General features: G+C 38.1%; 2 protein-coding genes and 1 long non-coding RNA gene across 3 annotated transcripts; 2 read left to right on the top strand and 1 right to left on the bottom strand.

Annotated features, from left to right (window-relative positions):
• Positions 1-566: 566 nt before the first annotated feature.
• LOC144194617 (uncharacterized) lies at positions 567-6,904 on the bottom strand. The gene is made up of 4 exons (XR_013325933.1): positions 6,752-6,904; positions 4,284-6,653; positions 3,553-3,676; positions 567-679 (listed from the first exon to the last, which is right to left on the bottom strand). It is a non-coding gene; the product is annotated as an uncharacterized LOC144194617 (long non-coding RNA).
• eif3m (eukaryotic translation initiation factor 3, subunit M) lies at positions 6,901-10,368 on the top strand. The gene is made up of 11 exons (XM_077713818.1): positions 6,901-7,065; positions 7,452-7,584; positions 7,692-7,830; positions 8,089-8,212; positions 8,303-8,397; positions 8,555-8,638; positions 8,705-8,804; positions 8,982-9,063; positions 9,560-9,703; positions 9,856-9,916; positions 10,142-10,368. Exons 1-11 carry the CDS (start codon positions 7,024-7,026, stop codon positions 10,263-10,265), a joined length of 1,128 nt encoding a protein of 375 aa, XP_077569944.1. The 5' UTR covers positions 6,901-7,023; the 3' UTR covers positions 10,266-10,368.
• Positions 10,369-12,454: 2,086 nt separating this feature from the next.
• On the top strand, positions 12,455-16,756 carry prrg4 (proline rich Gla (G-carboxyglutamic acid) 4 (transmembrane)). Its single transcript, XM_077713398.1, has 6 exons — positions 12,455-12,940; positions 13,606-13,769; positions 13,844-13,871; positions 14,597-14,738; positions 15,716-15,904; positions 15,986-16,756. The coding sequence occupies exons 1-6, from the start codon at positions 12,820-12,822 to the stop codon at positions 16,011-16,013; spliced, it is 672 nt and encodes a 223-aa protein (XP_077569524.1). The 5' UTR covers positions 12,455-12,819; the 3' UTR covers positions 16,014-16,756.
• Positions 16,757-16,860: the final 104 nt, after the last annotated feature.

Genomic DNA, 16,860 nt, shown 5'->3' with positions numbered 1-16,860 from the left:
TGAATTTTCGAAAATGGTGAAAGTGAGAGCAAAAAGATGATCAATGTAGAAACAAGGGAATCTATCAAAAACTATTTTGCCAAGACTTATCTTGACAAAATAGTTTTTGTCAATACAAAAATCCACTAACTTCTAAAAGGTTAATTCAGTATTATTCACCGAGCCTCAGATTTATTATGAGGTGTGGTTCAACAACATCTCCAGAAAGTATATAAAAAGTTCATTTCCCCAAAAGCTAATCAGGAATTTTATGATTTTAAAGAAGATAAAAATCTTCTCCGATTTACTCTGGGAATTAGTACAGAGGCTAAATCATATTCCAGAAAAACATCCGCGCATTAAAATGATAGCAAAATAGTTGACCTTAACATGGAATCAGAGGGAAAAATGATTTCTCCCTCAACAATTGCGAAAACTTCCGGGGTCCACCCATGATAAACAAATAAGAACTATAAATAATGTGCTATGAGAGCAAAAGGTTGTGGCACAGTAGTGGAAATCTAGCTAAAATATTTGCTGTTAAGCTAAGGCAAACGTTGGCTGTACCTTCCCCAGCGGAGTCTTTAGTGAGGATTCATCGGAGGTGACGGGTCAGAGAGGAAACAAGCCCTTCAGTCCACGTGACGGATGGCCGTCCCCAAATATGCCCATTCCTCTTCAGATCACTCTGTGGTTAACTCTGGGTTTAAAACAACATCACAGCGGAGAGGAAGGCAAATGGTCACTAGAAGCCGTGACCCTTAACAAGAAACACACAAGAGCCAAACTTTCTCCAGCACCAAGAGGGAATTGGAGAAGGCTTTGTCTTAGCCAACAGGCCACATGATAAACTATGCAGATATGTGATCTGGCCGTACACGTGAAAAAGACATTACTTTTCTGCTTTTCTGAATTTGAACACAAATCTTTTTGCACGTATTAAAAGACTGGCTTTTCTTGAATGTTTTTTTTTAAATTTTTTTTTTAAAGGAAAAACACTTGCGGTTTAACATGACCGTCATTTGCAAATCACCAGTCATCAGTTTTAAAATAGCTCACGGGCAATTCTGCAGGTGTTATTTTGGTCTTAAAGATGCAGATAACACTCTAACAACAACAGAATGTTTTAGCAGTGACGTTGCTCTTTTCTGACATTGTTTGTGACGAGTATACAGATAGCAAGATGCGAAATGTGCAGTTCATTGCCATCATTTATCTGTCAAAACACACAGACACTTCTTGATTTAATTTTACTTAAATACATATATTATAACTTACCATTCACACTAATGAAAGTATTCAATTTTGGAAAATTATCGATGTAGAACACAATGTTAGCATTGAATGTATGTATATAAATTTATCATGATCCACCGCAGCTCTAGTGATTACAGTCTGTATAGTTGTTGAACGTAAAGTAAAAATAAAAGCGCTCTTCAAATCTCATTGGACCATCTCGTAGCCAAGTTTGAAGCCTTTGGAGTGATACATAACACTTCCAAATATGAGACCACCGAAAGAAGGGATGCCCACTACAAGTTAGGGATGAATGAGGTCCTTCCCCCAAGTGGAGGAGTTCAATTATGTTGGAGTTTGCTCATGAATGAAACAGTATTATGTGGCTAGAGAGTTTAGATTAGTACAAACCTGGGAAAATGATATTCATATTAAATGATGACCAACTTAAAGTCTTTGAAGTGCATTTGCCAAACAGAGCCTTATTGTTCCTTTCTTTGTCTCAATGAACAAGAAACGGCCATGCATTTTTGAACAAACCCTCCTATCATGAGTGAGCGTTCTTCAAAGAGTCACATATCAGGAGCCGTGATAAGACGAACAGAAGAGCAATCTGTGGGAGAATGAGCATCATCACACGACTTTTGTGTCAGACACAACACTTCTCCACTGATATTTACCACCCGCAGTTATGCTGGTTGTTCCCCTTCACTTTCACCTTCAAACACAAACCCCAATATTACTAGTTTGTGAATTTAAAAAAAATAAAATGTCACGATCAAAGTGGCAAATGTAATATTGGGTTCAAAACACAGCCCGAGGAGGATCGTTGTGATTTAAGACGTGACAAATTCAATTTTCTGTGATTATCATTCTTACTTCAAATTGTTTTTCAGTTTATACGTAGACACTTATAAGTAGGTTCTGCATAACCCATGTATGCCTCATCCCAGCAGGTGCGTGTGTGTGTCACGTTCAAGGCCGGCCGTTATCAGCACTTTACAGTAAACTGTGGCCTCTTCCCTGTTGTCACGCCCAGGAGCAGCTGTGGCCAGTAGGGCGTCAGCAGGCAACCAAAAACATTGCACATATCTCAAGCGGTTATTGTGCATATGTTGTCATCCACCACAAACATTATTGTGATGTTGAGACAACCAAAAATGGACATGATGACTCACAATGATCGGATGGGGGCGGGTGGGTGCTTTGGACTAAAAATCAGACATTACAAAAGTGATATTCTCATTTTAAATTCCTAATCCCAACAATCCAATACACTTTCACTAAAACTAAATGTTTTTCACCACCCGATGGTGTATAGTGGCTCTTCTGCCTGATTTTGGTGCGGGCAGCCTTGGTTCGATTCCTACTTTGTGGCAGTATGAGTGGTTGTCTGTCTCTCTGTGTGCCTTATGACTGACTGGCGACCAGTCTAGGGAGTAGTCTGCCTTTCGCCCAAAGACAGTTGGGTTAACAAGTTTTACGGGCATCAAAATTGACAGACTCTGTGGAAAGTTTCTACAAATAAGATTTGTTCCTACCAAACCACCGCTGATTAAAAATAAATAAATAAATACCCCTAGAGCAGGCCATTGAGAAAAATATGATTCCAGTAAAGAAACCAAAAAATAGTGATTGTTGAGGAACTCTATCAATTTAAATGAATAAATAAATAGAGAATTAAAGTTTTGAGCTGACGCTTTGCAGAGCCAAAAGTTGAACATTTTACATTATAAGCCTTGTTGAAAATAACACAACAATGAATGTAATATAGAAAGTCATCTATTCATTCCTACAGCTGGGCCATTGTCCACCTATTTAGGATCTCTGCTCCACATCATCAACACGGATGAGATAGCCTGTATTGTTATCTCAAAAGTGAAAGGTCATGCGGTGTAACATGCCAGTAATTAGTATTACAAAGTCTTGACATCTTTCGTTTCAAGACAGATGAATTGAATACTAACTGTTGTTTAAATAACTCATCTTAACACTTGTACAAGCCTGCAAGTGTGTGTAATATAAACATTGTTTGATGACAAGAGGTCGCTTCATCATGGAGAGAGCCGCTGTCCGACCACAATGACTTTTTTTTTCTCGCAGCTGCCGTGAGGTTGAACGAAACCACGCACATTCCACGTCAGGGAATGAATGACCCCAAAGTTGCCTTGATGGATCACTGAGGAGCTTTCAATGATAGGCAGCTAGGTGATATGTCTCGAGTACCGCTGTGTATTTTTGTACTAATGTTCTTAGTTATGTTATAAAATTCAAGTTGAATTCTGAACGTTAATTGACCATTAATTTTAGTAGATTGTAGGTGATTGTGATCCTGACCTTAACTCTGCTTGATTGAAAAAGTGCAGGTGGAGATACTTCATCACAAGGGCTTAGACGTTATTAGAAGTCTGGATAACATTGACAGGTCTCATCTTGGAGGTGGAGGAGATTCAAGATTAGCCTGGTAGAAAAAAAATAAGATAATTTTGTCTGTGAAACCTTTTTTTCTGATTGCAGTTGTATGAAATATTAGAATTTGGATTTCTATTTCTTACTTGGAGCTTTCGTTGTTGTGTCTCATAAAATACAGTGAATGTGTTTTCTTTTTAATTATTATTTTTACTAGGATGTAGCACATGTATAATTTGAAGATGAACACACAGATTAAGTGTTGTTGGTTTGCAAAGTATGTAAGGCGCTGTCTAAACAAACAACAAAAACAGGGAGACAATGTCGTTGGACTATTCAGCATTCATATGAATTTTGACTGGTCTAAATCTCAATAGTCAAAACCAAATCTTGTAATATGATGACTGTCTTATAAAGTAAATGTGTTTTTTTGTTGCAATATATTGCTCTTTTTTTTCAAGTTGGGTCTTTGGCAACAAATTATTTTATATCAGTCAGAAATGTAATAATAATGTTGTTATTGTATGATTTCATACCCAGTGGTGGCCATAAATGAGTCACCTGCAGTGTTTTCTTGCTTTTCTTTTAAAATTCCAGCCAGGCGCGCAATAGGATGGAGGATCGTCCTATAAGTATAATTAACAACCAATTGACCTCACCTTGAGAAGCACGGATCAAGTCATGCGATGCATCCTGACAAGGTCACTGACTGATAGATGAGCCTAAGCGAGGGGGATTTCACAGACAGGCAAGACTGTGGGAAACAGACAATTAGTGGTGTGGAAGGTAGGCGGCCATGTTGGAAGATGACCACTCACCACTTGGCCGGCAGACAGCGAGAGAGACCGCACCTGGGTTTAACTGACTCTTAATAGGCAGTCATTTATCTTGTAGGAGGCTGAGTGGGCAATTTTTCATAGACATAAAAAGAATTACAGCTAGAGAGGTTATATATAGATATTCCAAGGCCGCCCTTGGTGTCTTCCTGTCACTGTACATGATTTGATGAGCTACGAGCCAATCTGGCCTTGTTTTTCTTGTAGTTTTAATTACAATTACAAAGTGGGTGGCCCAGTGGACGCTTGGTTTGCACATCCGCCTCACATTTCTGAGAATGAGGGTTCAATCCCTGGTGGGTTCCAACCTTCCTGTGTGGATTTGGCATGTTTCCTTTGGGACTGTGTGGATTTTGTCCAGGTACTCTGGTTTCCTCCCACACTCCAAAAACATGCATGGTAGGCCTGTTCTACATTCATAATTGGTATGAGTGTGAGTGCGAATAGTAAGAAGACATTATACTTAAAATATTTGATGAGTAGTTCTGCGGAAAAGGATTTGTTTCTTCTCATTTTTTAATTGTTTTGACCATATATTCCCTTCTTGAAGAATTTTATTTTTTTTCTATTGTTTTTAAGAATTGTACAAAACTTTTTGCAATTGCCTTAAGTGCAAGTAGATATATGGATTTTCTTTAAATAATAATGTTGCTGACAACTGTAACAATTTCAATCACTGTAAATGTGTGAAAGAATTATTCTCTTACATCCCTATGTGATGCATGCTCAAAGTTTGATATTTTTTCATGTTATAGTCTTTCTTCATAAATGTTTCTGTTTGGCAACAATGTTTCCCAATCTAAATGTTACGATCAAATGTGTAACTGACTGCCAGACAGTTCAAGTGACAACTACTCTTCCACCGAAGTGGAATAAACTATTTCACAGCAATCCTCTGACATTTACATTGGGCTTTTATAAAAAAAATAAAAAAAAGACACTCAACATTTAGCTGAGTACAAATCAAGAAAACTGCAATGGTCTCTGTTAGTTAGCTTTCTGTAAACATAAATGGTGTTTATCTTCCATTACAGTTGTTTGACAATTAAGAATTAGGGGAAATTGAATTGTTTTGACATTTTAATTATATTACATATTAATTATATCAGACTTGTATACATGTTAAAGATGTTTTTAAAAACATCTTGCACAGTGAATACAAGTTTTTCGATGTGACAGTCTGACCCCTTGTACCATTCTATAGAAATATTTAACTATAATACTCATTGGATAGAGAAAATAGCCTTTTCATTTTACTTATTTATTATAAAATTATAAAATTACATTTTGAACTCAGGGCAACACACCGGCACTTAAAGGCTAATCCAAAAAAATAAAGAAGTCCTATGCACCTGGTGCTTCAAAGCCCGAAAGAAAAGAAAAAACAAAACGATTCGCGACTTGAAATACTCCAGGCGCTTGACAACAGTTGTTAATCAGATAATGAAAGGCGCAGAGTTACACTAGCACACTTGTGAAGAAGTATCTATAAATTATTTGCTGTGACAGCGTACAAGGGCAACGGAGATTGAGGGTGGGATTCGGTACCAGGCACTTGCCTTCCCAAGAAGATGACGCATCATGCGAGCACGATGGTGAAATACTGCATAAACCATTTCCCCTCTTTATTTAAAGGCTAACTGCGCAGTTCAGTTCCTTAACTGTAAGCACGGCAAGAAATATGTGGCAAGGCGTATTTCAGGGAATAATGACGGAGAGCAAAGTACCTCGGTAGCCTACGAGTCCTAAAAATATCCCAATTTTAGTGACGAATGAGCTGTGAGCAACGCAAGTGAAAACAACTCGGAATTCAATCTGGGACTGAAGCATGTGCAGCACCTTTCAGATGTGTGTAACACGACTCCGTAGTTTTTCGGGTGAACTTTTGCTCTTCTTACCCTTTTCACCCCACTCACTTCCATCAACCTGAGACCCACCGTTGTAACAACAGACCAGATCGGGCTTGGCACGAAAGCAGAACACGTGCGCCCACGGGTCAGTTGGGATGGAGGGGCTTTAGGGTGTTTGCCCTGTGACACTCATGGTGTTTCCGGGTGGGAAGGGCCCTGTGATGGTGGTCCACGCAGATGAGCTGCAGCTCAATCTGATAACCCCGTCCAGGGATCAGTTTTCCCTCAGTAACTCTCATCCAAGTCGTCCAGGGTTAATCTCCCAGAGAGAGGAGGTAGATGTCTGGAGAAAGAGAATGAAAGATAGGATTGTGGTGGTGGAAGTCTGGGTGACATCAAATTTAAGAGGCCGGCTGACCTTTGAGGCTAAAGCTACATTACCTGAAGCTATCCAGCAGATATATGCTGGATCTAGCCATAAATTTGGATGAGAGTTAATTAAATGGGAACAATCCGCTGCGATAAGAGCAGGACATGATTTAAAACACTTAAAATGAGAAGATTTGGGGAACGACTACTTAAGCGCACTGTCACTTTAAGAATTAGATCCGGAAGTACAATCTATCACCGGCGCTCTGGCCATTTCTTTTCCGGTTAGTCCTGCTCTGGTGGGAGCGTGGATCTCGTCACTCAGGCGCACATAAACAACAAAAATGAGCGTCCCGGCTTTCATCGATATAACGGAAGAAGATCAGGTAATTTTCCAAGCTCCACATTACTGTATTTTACTACATCATGTCTCCCGTTGACTTTGCTTAATGATCAGGACGAGACAGTGGTTAGCTACCAAGCTAACATGGCAACACAGAAGGAACGGATGAATAGCCAGATCTACTTGTAGGCAACATTCGCTATACATTGCCTTGAAATACAAGCATTGCTATTTATTGTCATGTAGTAAGATGATCTCAGCCAACATTTCAACAATTTATGGAAAGATCCTCTATTAAACTAAAGACGTGACAGCTGTTTTATCATCTAAGATGAGACTTAAATTCAAAACGCGATTCTTCAGAAAACTATACAACTTTATAAATGACATATAGCAGATCTCTAATATGCCCCTATTGACTATTGAAAGGCGTCGGAGCTGAGAGCCTACATCAAGTCCAAAGGAGCTGACATTTCCGAGGAGAACTCAAAAGGTGGACTTCACGTTGAACTGGCTCAGATCATTGAGGGTTGTGATGTTTGCCTCAAAGAAGACGATAAAGGTAAGCAACCGTGCAAGCTACCTTCATCTTTATAAGCACACAAAACTATTTCCTTTCAGACACCCAAACAATAAATAAAATCTATCTATCTTTGTATTCCTCCACAGATGTGGAGAGTGTGATGAACAGCATCGTATCGCTGCTGTTGATCTTGGAGACGGAGAAGCAAGAGTCTCTCATCGAGAATCTTTGCGAGAAACTGGTCAAGTTTCGTGAAGGAGAGAGACCCTCCCTCAGGATGCAGTTGTAAGTATTTTCCTCAATATTTCTTCTTTAAATCCCACTTTCGTGCACTGAACCATTTCCTAACCCTGACTATTCCTACATATATTGAATTGCTAAAGGAACAGCAAGATGGTTCTGTTAGCAATGTTTCTGTACGGATATACAATATGTGCCCATTATGGAAATTGATTTTTTTGCTGTTAATTTATCAATGGAAATATTCAATTACTTACACCACAGGTTCATTCATCAACTTCTTTGCATGTTTTTGCGTAACAGGCTGAGTAACCTGTTCCATGGCATGGATGAGAATGCTCCAGTCAGGTACACCGTCTTATGCAGCCTCATCAAGGTGGCAGCTGCCTGCAATGCCATCTCCTTCATTCCCACCGACCTCGATCAGGTATGTTCCGTCCAAATTGTGGATGGCATCATGGCTTCTTTTCTGTCTTATTAAACCTGATGTTTAAATCCTGACCATCACACCCATTAGGTGGCCAAGTGGATTGTTGATTGGAACCTGAATACAGAGAAGAAGCACACTCTTTTGAGGCTGGTGTATGAAGCACTGGTGGACTGCAAAAAAAGGTGATGCATATTTAGGCCCAAGGAATTGAAATCTTTGTTTTTATAGATTAGGTATGGAGTGACAATAACTATTAAAAACATAAATACCTTTCCAAGATAATATAAGTAAGACACTTTCAAGAAAATGTAAAACTCACCATTGTATTTGACTTGACAGTGAGGCTGCAGCCAAAGTGATGGTGGAGTTGCTGGGAAGTTACACAGAGGACAATGCATCTCAAGCACGTGTTGACGCCCACAGGTAAACTTTCAGAATCCTTCCAAGTGGTTCCATTCAACTCCACTGAATTCCCACTGTGCTCTTTAGATGTATCGTCCGTGCGTTAAAAGATCCCAACACTTTCCTGTTTGACCACCTGCTCACTCTCAAGCCAGTCCGTTTCCTGGAGGGAGAGCTCATTCACGATGTGAGTTTTCATTTTTCATACATTTTTAGTGCCATTTGATTCATTATTAAGAGTGAGATTTTCCAAATATAGTTAATTCAATGAACTTGGGTAATATTAATGAAGAGATATGAGAAGATTTTTAATTGTTGTACTGGGTTGAACAAATTCAAGCTTCTTTTCCTTGACCTTTTTCAGCTTTTAACTATCTTTGTGAGTGCAAAACTCGCTGCATACGTTAAGTTTTACCAGGACAACAAGGACTTCATTGACTCTCTTGGTGAGTACATCTGTCAAAACATTGCACATAAAGGAATACTAACACAAGTTGGGAAACATTTTTAGATAAATAGTACTTATGTTCACAAATTAAATGTTTTGGTTTGTAAACAAGGACAAATAACCAGCAGAATTATAACAAAAAAAATCTAAAGATGGCATTGAAATTTCTCGTCGAATATAGTTGCAAGTTTACAAGTAAATTAAATAATGAAATGTCTCCTTTGGGTTATTTTTTATTCCTGAATGAAGTTTTTTTAAAAGAAACAAAAATATACAATTCTTGCAATTGGCTGTTTGTTAAATCCTGAGCCTGTGTCATCGCCTCACTCCACACAGAAGAGGAATGTGCACAGGTCAGCAGTGTTGACGGTCACCGACTACATAGTAGAATCCCAAACTGCATTGGCCTTATATGTTAAAAGAATCATCGACGGGGGAAAGTCCCTCGAGAGAAGCGTGACGGCTTAATGATTCTTGCTTGCCACCCCCTGCAGGGCTGTGCCACGAGCAAAACATGGCCAAGATGCGTCTGCTTACATTCATGGGCATGGCGGCAGAATTCAAGGAGATCTCATTTGACACCATGCAACAAGAGTTGCTGATTGGAGCTGATGATGTTGAAGCTTTTGTTATTGATGGTAAATGAACCTTTTATATTTCACAACAATGAGGCGTTGAATGTATTTGTTTGTTGTAAGTTTTTCCTCATTTTTGAACTGCTTTTGAGTGTCATTAGGGGTGATTTCAAGTATAAGCTCACCACAGAAATTCTTGTCTCTCTAACTTTTAGCTGTTCGGACAAAGATGGTGTATTGCAAAATCGACCAGACTCAGCAGAAAGTTGTTGTCAGGTAAGTTTCTTTCAAGACTTTTCTATTTTGTTTACAAATTTGTATACAGATGTAGGTCTTGATCATTTGCCTCACGAACATGGAAATTTAATTTTAACTAAAACTAAATGGTCAATTTAATTTAGCTCTAAACACTTGAACAACACAGACTGTTTTTTTCTATGTCCAGTGAGTATGGTGAAAAGATCACCTGTTTAAAGGTTCTTGGTCATTTTTTATCTCCAGTCACAGCACACACCGCACGTTCGGAAAGCAGCAGTGGCAGCAGCTGTTTGACAGTCTGAGCTCTTGGAAAGCCAACCTAGCGACTGTCAAGACCAGCCTGCAAACTCTGTCACCTTCCGCCTAGATCCCACTTTCACCCCATCCGTCAAATGCCTGACCCTTGGATTCCTTCTTTTACAACTGCTCTCAGCTTTTATACACATTCAATAAAAGAAGAGTGGAGTTCAGTGCGAGTGTCTTTTTTGTACATTTTATACGGGTTTGGATTTAATTAGTGACGCTTTAATCAGTCTTAACAAATGGGGGTAGCATGTTTGTGGTGTTATGTGTAATTCCTAGCATTCCCTAACATCTGGCTTCAGTAATAGGACAGCAATTCTTTATTTGATGAACTGTGACTTGCGTTGAGAAATTGGCTGTAATGACGAGGTCACTTGTCGGAGATCCACGCGAGACGTGTCGACGCTAAGGCGAACTGCGATGAACTCATTACACTTCAGTCAGTCAGTATGGTGTATTATTGTATTATCAACAAATTGTGGGGGGATGATTATCGACACATTGTTTTAGCAGCAACAAAACAGTAATCACAAAAGGTCACAAAGTCACAACTCAGATTAAGCTCTTTTTTCCCTTTCCTGCCAGATGTCTGCATGGACTTCCCACTCACTCGTGTCCAGTTGTTGCCCATGGGGAGATTCGTCCCCATCCTTAATCTGGGGGAGTACTTATTACAACACGTACTGAGGAAGACACTCAAAAGGTGCAAAGAGAGTTGAAGGAACACGTTGATGTAATCTTTCTACAAAATGCATCTTCCTATCCCCACAATGGCTACTGCTCCCTCACCCCTGTCTAAAATGTGTCTAATCTAATGTTTTCTTTTATGTGAAAAATCCCAGATGTAAATACTGGGGTCATTTTATCTTCTGTGAGGGCTACAACCTTTTGTTATCTGTGTCAGATAGAGGTGCTTATGCATTGTCAAATTATGAAAAGCAATTGGAATGATGGCCAGTCATAAACAGTATGTAAAATATATCTTCATGCATTCCTCAGTGTGAGACGTTTTTTTTTCTCATTTGGATGAGAATATTGTAGCAAGTGACAGATACGGTTTGACATCCCATAGCAGATAAAGTCTGGAATCCATCGTTTTCTAGTGCCCTTTTTCTCTGTGTCAACATTCCTCCAGATAAATTCTGAGACTCGACAGAATCCAGATACCTCGCCAAGTACAAGAGAAGAGTTGTCATTGTTCAATTAGCGCCTTGCAGTAGTCAGCCAGATAAAGTGCAATTACATCATATCGGCTTTAAACAAACACTGACCACAAGGCCTAAGCATTTCAGATACAGTGTTTCTCTGTCACACTTGAACCTTTTTTTGCAAAATACAACCAAAAACATCAGTCATAACAAAAGAGAAAGGGAATTAAAACAGGGCAAGAGAATAATTGCATATTATTTTGAAGTTATACGTGATCAGTGTTCCCACAGACATACAGTATTTTACATTAGAAAAATCTCATGGTGAACAAGTAAACAAACAGTGTATGGACTGGGAAAGTATGGTACTTGATTCTACCTCCTGCCAGCTAGAGATATTTAATTCATTGTCTGAAAATATTAATTTATACTATATAATGTTTTTCGTTTTTTCCTTTCCATTAGGGCACTTTGGAGGTTCATCGTTTTTTCTATATTGAGCTATTTTGTGTTTATTCCACCACCAAATTTCCTAACCACTTTAAAGTGTGTCATTTTCCCCATACAAGGCTTGCAAACTCAGTGGTATGGGTCCAGTTCCCGGAAAAGACCCTAAAGAGAGTGCCTTTAAAAGATGCATATAGATCCCCAAGATAGCATTGTATTACAGATGTAATTTGTGCCTACCCATTAGAGCTGATGGCACAAGTCCTGCATTGTAAAAGCATCAAATAGATTGATGTAGTTCAAATGTTAAGGCAATATTTAAAGGGTCATTAAAAAAAGATAGACTTTTAAAAAACACTTAGATCTAATACATGATCTATTTATTGCAATGAATCCAGAAAATGGATGTTATTCTAGCTTTTCCCATTATACACAAAAATAAATCCAAAATTAAAACACATAACCTTTGAAAAATAACAATGAAATACATATCTAATAAGAGGTTTACTTTTGCCTTTAGTATAACTACAAGTGCAATTGCAATGTAGCAATAAATGTAGTTTTTGTCAAGCAATGTTTTGCTTCTGCTGCCCTCTAGTGTCTCTTTGCGATTTTTCCACTCATCGGCATATCCAGGTGAAGCGATCGATTGGCCGCGTCTGCGCAGGTAGGTCGAGGAAGAGAGCAAAAGTTGAGACTTGCGAGTAAACAACATCTACTTGAACGCAACTAAGACGGACGACCATCTTTGAAGGAATACTTTGATCACTAATCGGCGTCATTATTTGCACGAGTTGGTGTACAATGTAACTGGTAAAAAAAAAAAAAAAAAGCATTCGTGTCGTTTCCGTGGCGTTATCAGTGTTCAAGAGGGGGGTCACTTCTACTTTCAAAATTATGCGTCGACATCGGCTTCTATAGTTATAACGAATTGCATTTGGCTGAAAGTGGAAGAGGAGTCCGTGGACTTAATGTGACAGATTCAATTTATGGCCTGTTGAGGCTTTTGGTGTCTGCGTGACAATGCTGCTTCGTCTTTACGACCACCACCTTCTCCTCTACCTCGTCGTCGCCTTCTTCACCTGTGCAGACCTCGCCTGTGTGCGGAGGTTACTCTCAAAAGAGGACGCCCCACAAGACGAATGTAAGTCTATTTGTCCTCATGCAACATCAAATCTACCATATTTATTGAATCGAATGGAATAGAATGCTTTTATGTTCATTATGCAAGTGCCATAAGATTTAAAACTTGACAAAGTGCACAAATAAATAAATAAATAATCGATAAATAAAACGAAAGTACGTTTTTTTGTCCTCATGCAACATCAAATTTACCACAGTTATTGAATCTAATTGAATTGAATGCTTTTATGTTCATTATACAAGTGTAATAAGATTTAAAGCTCCACAAAGTTCACAAATGAATAATAAATAAAATAAAAAATAATCGATAAATAAGTCATAAATTAATATGTAATCAAAATAATTAGTAGTGAAAATAATAAGTAGTCAAAATAATTAGTAGACAAAATAATTAGTCAACATAAGTAGTCAACATAATAAGTAGTGAACAACATAAGTAGTCAACATAAATTAATTAATTATAATTATCAGGGCGGCCCGGCGGGCAAGTGGTCAGCTCACAGTGGGGGACCTGGGTTCTATAATATGTAGAAACCCTTCAATATTCAATATAGTCAAAAAGTATAACCTCAATAAAAAAATTCATCTCAACATAACTTTTTGCACCATGAATCGGGAATACCTTTGCCACCTTTGCCTGTGATTCAAATCTATTTGGGCTCTCAGTGTTTGTAGATGAAGGCGAGGCAAAGTCATTCCTGGGTCGTCGCCTACAATTTAACCGTTTCGACTTTGAGATTTTTGTTCCTGGAAACTTGGAGAGGGAATGTTATGAAGAGGACTGCAACTATGAAGAAGCAAGAGAGGTCTTTGAAGACGTCACAGCTACAGTTAAGTCCAAATATGCGGTTTTTAATCAGGTAAAATGAGTGATTCTCAAGCATTTTTTTCTAATGTTTTACAGAATTCATTTTGGAAAAAGTACACTGCAGGTAAAGATGTTGTTTCTGTACTATCATATAATTGTATAGTCTTTTTTTTCCACCATTAAATCCACCAGTAAATCGATGACAGTAAAAAAAGGCTTTTTTTGCTATTCAAAATTCTAATCCACATGTACAAACAAAGCTATTTTGTTGTTTACATTAAAACTGTCAGCACTTATGTCATCCAAAGAAGATGAAGTTGTCTCAAAACCTGTCTAACCACCTTAACAAAGTGTATGTAGTATTAATGCTCTACTTGAGTTTTACTGACGGAAACTTTGTTTTGTATGTAAGATCAGACATTTAATTTCATTAGGCCAGAGCAACAAATCTATTATATGAGGGGTTTTTTTTGTCGTTGACAATAATTATGAACCATTTTGTTGTTGTACGTGTTTTGTTTATTTTGCCTGTAAAAAAAAAAAAATCAAACAACCAGTTATATAATAGATTATTCCATTAGTTTGCATCTTCGTGTAGTTTTAACTTTGTACTTTGGTTGACAGCAGTTCTGTCTTTTGGTCTTTAAAAAATAGTGGGTAGGAAAAAAAATCTGAAATAACAAGTCTTGTTTTTAAGCCATAAAGCCCAACCCTAACAACAATGTTAATTTTTTAAAATTCTAAATCACCCAGTCGACATGATCCCAACAGTGTGGTGGTTTTGTTCTATTTCTGACAAAAGTGTGCATCAAATAGTGTTGCTCACTTTGTGTCTTGTGATGTTTGCAGAGAAAGAGAAGGGACCCACAAGAGTCGACGTTACTTCCCTCCTAGTGGCACTGATTGTTCTCGGAGTAATATTTGTGCTCCTGGGCTTGCTCAGCTGGTATTTTTGTCCAAGTAAATGTAAGGATGACTTCAGTCGAGCAAGGTAAATGTTTTCACATAATGATTATGTATGGTGTGGTGTGTAGATGTTGTCAACAATTGTTACCTTAGTACCCGCATTTTGTGGATGTTGCTAAATTGCTACCCACTTTCATAGAAGTTAAGAGCAATAAATAAAAGCTATTGCTAAAAACTTTTTTTGTAAAAATATAAATGCACAAGGCATATAGATTGTACATTCATCAATGCAGTAAAAGTAATCTTTCCCGACCTCAAAGTTTTTTAGGATATGCAAGTTTTTACTGTATTCCTTTTGTTGCGTATGAAAAAGCTATGAAAAAAACATCAAATACGAAACATGCCGGTCGGTTTGTTCTTATGTGCAAAATAATCAATTCAATTCAATAATGTTCTAATTTTGTATACTGCACGTGTATTACATAAACCAATGAATTGATTCAAGTACAATGGTATACATACACTTGACTACTATAATGTGCAGTGTACTAATGTTGTAAGAGTGCCAAAGTACATATGTTAACAGGAAGCACTTTTTCTTGCAGTTTCAACAGCAAGCAGGCTAGCCACTTCAAGAGTGTTACGCAAATCTAATCAAACGTCAGCATCTATAAAAATTACATAAGTACACACAACACCTAGATAAGTGGTTAGTTAGCACATCCGCCTCACAGTTCTGATATGAACACCTCAAAAAACTCCTCCTTTAAACCTGGTGTGGAGTTTGCATGTTCTCCTCGTGCCTGTGTGGGTATTCTCCAGGTACTCTAGATTCCTCCCACATGCCAAAACATGTGCAATAGGCTGAATGAGCGCTCTTGTGAGGGTAAAAGGTTGTTTGCCTATATGTGGGCTACTTTTGGCCAGCAACCAGTTTAGGGTGCGCCTCACCTCGTGTCCAGTATTAACTGGGATAGTTTCCAGCAACAATGCAACCCATGTGAGGATAATCCACACAGAATTAACTTTTTTTTTTTTTACATTTCTATCTCTTTCTCACAGCTCAGTCAGGGTCCGTTCCAGGAGAAGCCACGCCTCCCTCATAATACGTCGGTTAGAGGAAGTGTCGTTGCAACCTGCGCTTGTACCCCCGATTCCTATGGATGAAATCGAACTCCCGGGACTGCCCTCTTATGAGCAGGCAATCGCAAAAAGCGGGCAACACGATGCCCCACCTCCACCCTATCCTGGGTAACTATAAGTCCCCTTCAGAAATGAGCTGTAGGATGTAAAGCAATCATTTTATTCACACGTTCCATATTCTCCAACTAGGTCACGACATGGAAGTATTCGTCGGTAAAGTCTTCAAGAGCTTCGTGTCTACTTTTACACTTTGTCGGCACTTCATACAAAAGTCTACATGATCACAAGATGCCTCATTGTGCTGTCCTATAACATCACATTTTTTTCGTTAATTCACGTAAAATCTTAATCCGTTAAACCTGATAAGTATTGATGGATAAGATTGTATTATTCCTTTTGTGCAATATAATCCAAACCACATATTTTAACAGAAGTTAAAAACACAAATTAGAGTAAAAGGCTGACTTTGTAGGGATTTTCAGATTTCAAAACTAATTATTTTTCTTATTGTATTTTGCTTGAATTTGTAAGCAAAAATATGAATATTGGGTTGGTAGGTAGATAGATAGATATAGCCAGACAATAGAGACCCCAATTCAACTCACTTTCAAACACGCCATAGAATGAATGACATGATTGAACTTTTTGCCAAAAAATTGCTTTCATAACACAATGGCAAAACTCCAAAAGAAACCAGTAATTTTTGAAGAGTATCATACATATCTAAATCTTACCTTCAAACTTCAGACTAATTCACACATTTTAATTTGTAACGGCACTTTACAAGGACCATAAAATAAATGACCATATCTAGAGGATGAATTGAATTTAAATCTTGAGTATTACAATTGTGTAGAAGTTAATTATGAATGGTGATTCATTTTAGGGGGGGGGGGACTACTTCCATCTTATATATTGTATCAATAATTTGATTTTAAAATAAACGTAACCTTAAAGTCACATGGCTTTTAGTTTCAATGTTGAGTATGTTATAACTTGTCTATTGTCTATGACGCACTCTACTCCCTTTTATTCTAGTCAAGAAGGAGCCTGCAAATTTATGA

The sequence above is a fragment of the Stigmatopora nigra genome, chromosome 3, assembly GCF_051989575.1.
Source record: "Stigmatopora nigra isolate UIUO_SnigA chromosome 3, RoL_Snig_1.1, whole genome shotgun sequence".
Classification (NCBI taxonomy): Eukaryota; Metazoa; Chordata; class Actinopteri; order Syngnathiformes; family Syngnathidae; genus Stigmatopora; species Stigmatopora nigra.
This window is presented reverse-complemented; position numbering and strand designations above follow the sequence as displayed.

What these genes read in the sequence shown, in the direction of transcription:
- eif3m (XM_077713818.1), top strand. Translation starts at nt 7,024, where the DNA reads ATGAGCGTCCCGGCTTTCATCGATATAACGGAAGAAGATCAG. An exon ending in CCCTCCCTCAGGATGCAGTT is followed by an intron (nt 7,831 to 8,088) that starts GTAAGTATTTTC and finishes TTTGCGTAACAG; the next exon opens with GCTGAGTAACCTGTTCCATG. An exon ending in GCACGTGTTGACGCCCACAG is followed by an intron (nt 8,639 to 8,704) that starts GTAAACTTTCAG and finishes TGTGCTCTTTAG; the next exon opens with ATGTATCGTCCGTGCGTTAA.
- prrg4 (XM_077713398.1), top strand. Translation starts at nt 12,820, where the DNA reads ATGCTGCTTCGTCTTTACGACCACCACCTTCTCCTCTACCTCGTCGTC. An exon ending in GGACGCCCCACAAGACGAAT is followed by an intron (nt 12,941 to 13,605) that starts GTAAGTCTATTT and finishes TTGGGCTCTCAG; the next exon opens with TGTTTGTAGATGAAGGCGAG. An exon ending in TTGAAGACGTCACAGCTACA is followed by an intron (nt 13,770 to 13,843) that starts GTTAAGTCCAAA and finishes AATGTTTTACAG; the next exon opens with AATTCATTTTGGAAAAAGTA.